This window comes from Triticum dicoccoides, chromosome 2B, assembly GCF_002162155.2.
Source record: "Triticum dicoccoides isolate Atlit2015 ecotype Zavitan chromosome 2B, WEW_v2.0, whole genome shotgun sequence".
In the NCBI taxonomy this organism is placed as follows: domain Eukaryota; kingdom Viridiplantae; phylum Streptophyta; class Magnoliopsida; order Poales; family Poaceae; genus Triticum; species Triticum dicoccoides.
The window spans coordinates 241,920,556-241,927,898 of NC_041383.1; the positions used below are offsets into that span (position 1 = coordinate 241,920,556).

The 7,343-nt window shown below is 43.0% G+C and overlaps 1 protein-coding gene across 2 annotated transcripts in view; it reads left to right on the forward strand.

Annotated features, from left to right (window-relative positions):
* LOC119363308 (phospholipid-transporting ATPase 2-like) overlaps positions 1-3,545 on the forward strand; it is a 14,820-nt gene extending 11,275 nt beyond the window's left edge. For both annotated transcript variants that reach the window (XM_037628634.1, XM_037628635.1), the window contains exons 20-25: positions 1,771-1,888; positions 2,033-2,206; positions 2,355-2,406; positions 2,564-2,691; positions 2,780-2,930; positions 3,012-3,545. In XM_037628634.1, coding sequence (XP_037484531.1) covers positions 1,771-1,888; positions 2,033-2,206; positions 2,355-2,406; positions 2,564-2,691; positions 2,780-2,930; positions 3,012-3,350 — 962 coding nt within the window. In that variant the 3' untranslated portion in view covers positions 3,351-3,545. The remainder of the gene's footprint in view (positions 1-1,770; positions 1,889-2,032; positions 2,207-2,354; positions 2,407-2,563; positions 2,692-2,779; positions 2,931-3,011) is intronic.
* Positions 3,546-7,343: the final 3,798 nt, after the last annotated feature.

Genomic DNA, 7,343 nt, shown 5'->3' on the forward strand with positions numbered 1-7,343 from the left:
CTCTCTTCCATTCTTTCTCTCCCGTGATACCTACTCCCGTTCTTCCTTGCCGGTGTCTCTCCCTTGACTGCTGGATGTTTGGTTGCGGTCTTGCGGAAGTGGGACATGGGAACATTCGCTTCTGTGCTGGAGCTTCAAATCGATGGGTGTTAACCAGTTGGTAGTACTGACTATTGTGATGCGAGCAATTTGGGTAGAAGTTGGCTCGAGTGGCTTCACAGTGGAGGGGGTGCATGATTGTCTTCGTACTCAGCGGCGATGAAAACATGAGCGAGAATGGGGTCGGAAGAAGAGCTGTAGCATCAGCGAGATGAGGAAAGGCTGTTGTTATTGGTTAAAACGTACTCCCTCCGTTCCAAAATAATAGAAGTTCTAGGACCTAAGTCAAGCTTTTAGAAATTTGATCAAGTCTATAAACAATCTACAAAGATCTACAATATCAAATATATATATAATTTTAAAATATATTTCGTATAATAGATCTAATGAAGCAAATTTGGTGTTGTAGATGTTGATATATTTTTATGTAGACTTGGTTAAAATTACTGAAGTTTGAGTTAGGTCAAATTACAGCGGAAGCCGCCCTCTGGGCTGGGGCTGGGGCCTCAGGCCTTCGGCTGGTACTCCCAGCCACCTGGGACGTCCATTAAAACCTTTGCAATGCTCTCTGTAAACCGTCGCCTAGGAGGCATGTTACTTTTTCCCTACCTTTTCAATGAAAAGAAACACAAAGTCTTTGTGTTTTGTTGAAAAAAGAACTTCAATTATTTCGGAACGGAGAGAGTAGCAGTTTGATGGTCTCGCACCATGCGATCTAGTCATGGACGTCTGCGGCAAAATCTTAGAGGTGCGTTTGACTGGTAGATTAAGCACAGCCGAAGGAAGAGGAAGGCTATTTGGTGGCAGATGGGACCTATTGTTTTTGTAGCAAGAGCAGGGGTATTTGCCTGCTCCCAAGTGTACATGGCAAGTTTGTACTGGACAGGCCTGGGTTAAATGTCCTTACAAACCACCTAAGGGGGTTAAGGGGACAGAAATCAATACTTCAGGAGGGATAATAGATGGTTTCATTCCTGGGAGTTGTGTATGCCCTCTCCTTAAATTATCACTGGGCCATGTTTTAGTTTCTTGAGATGTTTCACATGTAAACGGAGCTAACAGAAGATTTAGCAAAGCCAAAATTATATCCTAAGCTGTGTTGAACGTCTGAGCTGTCACAAAAAAACAGGTATGAATAGGTATTTGATACGGAGTAAATAGCAAAAGCAATCTCTGCTGCCCGGTGTATCCTAAGGAAAAGGTTGCATCAATGAAACTCTCAAGTATACTTATGAGGGTATGTAGGCAATACCTTTCTAAAGGCAAGAAATTACAAGCAACCCTACTACTCCCTCCGTCCCATAATATAAGAGCGTTTTGTGTTAAAAAAACGCTCTTATATTATGGGACGGAGGGAGTACTAAATAAAGATAACATGCTATGAGGCATGTATATGAACCCTGTATCTAAAGAATACGTCTGAAGGGTTTAAAAGAATAATCAGAAAGTATTGGACACTTTAACACGATGATGTGCATAACAATGAGAGCTTCCCCTGAAATTTTCAAAATACAATCGAAGTTGTGGGCAAGAGTTTGATAATATGGTGTCCCTAGATAATTTTCGTGTTTTATGAAATTTCTCGACTGATGGTCTCATAATTTGACTACATAATGGTTGGTACACTGAAATTTCTGATGGCTTTCTACTTCTGCTTTTCCTTCTTGGCAGAGTTCAGGTTCTTGAAAAGGCTCATTCTTGTCCATGGAAGATACTCATACAACCGTACTGCCTTTCTTTCGCAGTATTCGTTCTACAAGTCATTGTTAATTTGCTTTATTCAGATACTGTAAGTCACGATGAAACATCATTTTGGTCGCCTTCTTATTTTACCTTCAGCTCTTATATAATATCTTTCTCATATTCCATTTCTCGTTAAAAGCATACTGATAATAGTTGCTCTTGTCAGCATTCTCATATTATATGCGTGCAGTTTTTCTTTTGTTTCAGGTATTGCCGGAACAAGTTTATTCAATTCAGTTAGTTTAATGGCCTATAATGTCTTCTACACAAGCATTCCTGTTTTAACTACTGTTCTGGACAAGGATTTATCTGAAAAGACAGTGACACAAAACCCAGAAATTTTACTATACTGCCAGGCTGGAAGGTAAATTTATACCTCCTTTCATTTGTTGTTGACGGCTTCCACAAGTTCTATATGTCCTGTTAGTATATGCAATAAATTATCTGTAAATTTTTAGATGTTCAAAAAAAAAAAGTTTGTGTTGCTTCACTAATATGTACATATTTTTTAGGCTTTTGAATCCAAGTACTTTTGCTGGTTGGTTTGGTCGATCGTTATATCATGTGAGTACATCTTTGTCCCCCCATGCTATGCTTCTAGTCTGCAAATGCCAGTTGCAAAAAACATGAAAAAAAATTCATGCATTGCACTAGAATTTGTAATGCCCATGCACAGGTGTTGACGTGCCTGATGAGAGCATCTTTTCTTGGTTGATTTCAGGCAATTGTTGTTTTCTTAATCACCATTCATGCTTATGCCAATGAAAAAAGTGAGATGGAGGAGTTGTCAATGGTTGCTCTCTCAGGAAGTATTTGGTTGCAGGCTTTTGTCGTGACACTGGAGATGAGGTGAGAAATCAAAACTTGAATCATAATGCTTATAACAACGTCTACATTGTACACTGTACTTGTTCTGATCTGTCTTTCCATTTTTCAGTTCTTTCACTTTTCTGCAGTTTCTGGCAATATGGGGAAACTTCGCTGCTTTCTACGTCATAAATCTCTGTATCAGCACCATACCAACTGCTGGGATGTACACCATCATGTTCCGCCTTTGTAGACAGCCGTCATACTGGATAACAATGCTGGTAAGCATTACTGTAATGTTCTTTTGCTTGGTTTATTATTGCACACACGATCCTCACGACGACGCGATATCAATGTTTCAGCTAATCAGTGGAGTTGGCATGGGTCCTGTATTAGCTCTGAAATATTTCAGATACACATACAGTTCGAGTGCGATTAACATTCTTCAGAAGGCTGAGCGATCTCGTGGGCCAATGTACACCCTGGTAAATCTGGAATCTCAACTCAGATCAGAGAAAGACAATTCGACCAACGCCAGTTTGACAGCGCCAGTCAAGAATAAGAATTCAGTTTACGAGCCCCTACTGTCTGATTCTCCTATGGCATCCAGGAGATCACTAGCATCGTCATCATTTGACATCTTTCAGCCAGCTCAATCAAGGGTACCTGCTGCTTATCCCAGAAATATCAAAACCAGTTAACCTTTGGTTGTCATTGTAGCACAGGTTACATATACCCTCGACAAAGAAAAATGGAATGACAAATAATAGAGGTCAGTTGAATTAGATGTGTTGTATAGCCAGTAGAAAAAAAAGGTTGTGTTGTATACTTGTATAGCACCGTTAAGGACTTACTATATATTGCCCAGAATATAAATGTGAAACTGATTAAATCTACCTACGTTTTACTCAAAATGATAAAAAAGATTTCTTGCAAAGACGAGGCTAATGATACTAATATGGCTTTATATATAATAATTAATTTTCTCCTGGATAAACTGGGTTAAAGATTCAGAAGTTTGACTTTCCAAAAAACTAATGCACCTTATATTTTTTTACTTTGAAATGGAGGGAGTAATAATTTGTTGGGAAGAGAAAATTATCTAAGTTGCATGATTCATTACCTTTCAAAAAGTTGTTTGAGTGGATGCAAACAATATAGGAGGGTCACACTTGTGCATGTAAAAAAAAGCCTGAAGATAAAATGACTGATTATGATATGTGCACTTTCTTGAACTAAAACCATGACATTTATTCTGGGACGCAGGGAGTAGATGCCCCCAAGAATGTTGTTCAAAAAAAAATTAAAAACGAGACCATTCAAGACTACTTTTATAGAAGAAAATCTCTAAGCACCCTGTTCTCAATGTTGTTTGAAATCACTTCACATCAATTGGTTGTATCCATTCGTGGACTATGTAAATAAATTCTTGAGATTGCAAATTTGAGATGTCTTGGAATAGATTTGTGGGCTGGCTCAAACTAATAATGAAACAGTAAAGGACCCGCATCGTGTCCGATGGATCAACTTGCTACGATGACGCTCATGGTTTGTTAGCAGTTTGTGTGTATGGTGTGCCACCTGTGACGGCAGCGGGCTGGCCGGAGAAGCTGCACGGCCGTCCTAAGCCATGACAGGTTCACGGTTAGGCGAAGCTGGCGTCGAGATCGTCGGTCGTTCCCCTGTCATTATTCCTCACGGGCACGGCACGGGCACCGCCACCGCACCACCGGCCATATGGCTGTGCGGCGTTAACTCTGCCTTGGTACCACTTGGAGATTTGGTCATTTTTGTGCACTGGTTTAATCACTTTAATGTAATTATCTTAATTCAAGTACTCCCATGGACATAGAGCGGACCACTGGAAGGAAAAGGGCAAAACAAAAAAAGCTTGAGCATCGTAGGTAGGCTGCTGGTGGATCGATCCATGCAGGGATTAAAAGCCTTGTCTGGTCATGGCCGGCTTTCAATCTCAGAGTACACGGCGGCAATGAATACGAACACGACTAATGATGCAGACCAACTGTTATGGGATCACCGATTTTTTGGAGGCCATCATCCGCATTCAGTCATGGCGTTAATGGTGCCAGCAAGCCCAGCATGGGTCGTCTCTCCTCCTTAAATTCTTTTGGGAGTACTATGAACCGGGGCACAACATCTTTTCGTAGGATCAAAGAAAATATGTAATCAAGGGCAATGATTTGGTCGAAATGATTACCCTAAAAAAATGGTCGGAAGGAGGGTTCTGCTGAGGGCATAACTCAACAAGTCCTAAAGGAAGAGCAAACACATACAGACGGTGACACGGGCTTCAACAAGGCTAATCCGGCTTGGGGGTGGTGGAGGGAGCAGTGGCGCCAAGCGGAGGGCCATCAAGCGAAGATCGGCGATGATAGTGTTAATGGTGCCTTGGTCCTAAGAGAGGCTAAGCGGCCGCCAAAGATGCAGGTAGCCACACATTTTAAACACAGCGCGAGTGGCACGTCAAAAAGGAATACGCTGAATCGCAAGCTTATTGCGGACTGTCCAGAGAACCCATGCGAGCACCCTAATGGTCAACCACCAAAGGTGGCGGGTCGAATTGGGGGAGGTATGAATCTCCGCAAAGAGGTTGGGGAAGTTTGTGTGCGTGTGTGTGTGCGCGCGCGGTGAACATTTGTCGGATATTGTGCCCTGATGGTTTGCTTTATATAAATAAAGCGGGGCGAAAGCCTTCTTCGGTAAAGAAAACCGTTGGAATGATATACCATCATGTTTATAATTAAGTAAAGACCCCAATAGCCAGCGAACTTTTGCTGTGAGGGAGATGCAATTGCGAATGGTTTAGATGCCAAGTTTAATTGCACGAGAGTGGCAATTCTTTTGGAAACGCATGATAATTTCTGAAAAGAAAGAAAATTGCGGGGAAAAAGACAGGATTTGCCATTACCTACGTACTTGCCAAAAAAGCGTTCGCTTGCCATCTCGTTCGTTCGTTAGTTATCATTTTCGTTTAATTAAAGACGGAACATGCGTCGTCTACAGTTGAAAAGTGTGAATGCTTGAATGCCCTTTCGTTCGTGGCATGTTTGGTTAGGCGTGGCAATGGCACATGACGTACTGCCGGCGTTATCGGTCATCATGTGCCGTGTACAATACAATGATGCCCTTCCATCCTTACAGTTACCGTCCTTGCGGAACGTCGCTGTCCCTATGCCATCCTCTGGCAAACTTGATCAGTGTCTGCAAATGATTAGGGTGGATTCACGGCTTCACAGACTACTTTTTTTTTTTGCGAGTGGCTTCACAGACTACTAACCACAAAAATACTCCAAGGACGACATACATGCATGCATGTTTGAAGCTTGGAATTATACCCAAAAAGTCGATCGGTATAGGACTGACAGTAGATATCTCTGTGTCAGCTTAGGGCACGGTCACCGCGGCACCCACCACCCTACTTACTAACCAACGGAATCAACAGATTTGTCAACGGAATCAAAAACCATTGCCAACTCGCACGCACGATTACTTAGACTGGTCATAGTGGGAGTAACATAGGTAGTAACATAGATGCCACATAAGCAAAAATGATGATGTGGCAAGTAGTTAATGAGAAGAGAGGCAAATAGAGTAACATAATATGTTACCATCACATAGCGGTTTCCAATGCATAATGAGTCTACAAAGTAATAAATGAAGGCAACTATGTTACCACATCTATGACACTACCCACTATAAGGTAGTAACATAGACTAGTAACATATGTATGTTACTAGTCTAAGTTACTTCCCACTATGACCAGCCTTAGTAAGGAAGTCTCAAACCACAAACAATATATCAACCCTAGTGCATGCACGAGAGGAGAGGAAACGGTTTTTGCAAAAGCCAAGTGTGAGGCAGGCATTAATGTCATGACAGTCGCCTGGCTGACATGCCCTGCTGCCTATCCATCACCTAATTAAGTCTCCAAACCAACCTCTGCCTGGCAACCTACGCCCCGTCCTTGTCCTCCTACCGCCCCAACCCATACCTTTTCCTCTCCAAACAGACACCCAAACGGCCATAGTTGTTGGCAGTGGCAGGGGAACAAGTTGAACAACAACGCGTGCAGCCGACCAAGTTTTCGATCAGTTCCGTTGGGCTCGATCTTTTCTGGGTGGATTCTAGTCTAGGATCAAAACTCCATCGTGTGTGGTCACGCTGTTGCACGTCAACGTGCAAGCAACGTGAGCCGTCAATGGATGTCTGTGCGTAACCACACAATGGTGAAAGGTTTCCTCTCGGATGCGATGGACGGACTAGCCTGCTATATATTCATGCTGCTCTCGAGGAGAATAAGATGAAAGCTATCACGGTGAAAGTGAACGTTAGGAAGCATTCGCCTCAAAAAAATTCTACTGTAGTAAGAACAGGAACATACTGCAGTAGTAATACGATCCGCTTGGCGCCACGGATCTGGGAGACCGACTCGGACCACACGACGCTCTGCGGCGGGGTTAAACCGAAGCAGTGGTCTGTGCCTGCCTGTTTTTGTCTACCCCGTGCGTACGTATGCTTGCTGCGTCGCACACAGCAGAGAGCAGACTTAGTCAAGAAGCATACGCTTGGCAGGGACGACATTATGGCCACCCCTAACCGCCACCTTCCCCACCACCGTGAGCGCCATCAATGCCGTCCTCGCCCGGCCTTAAATCCCTCCTCCTACCTCCGTC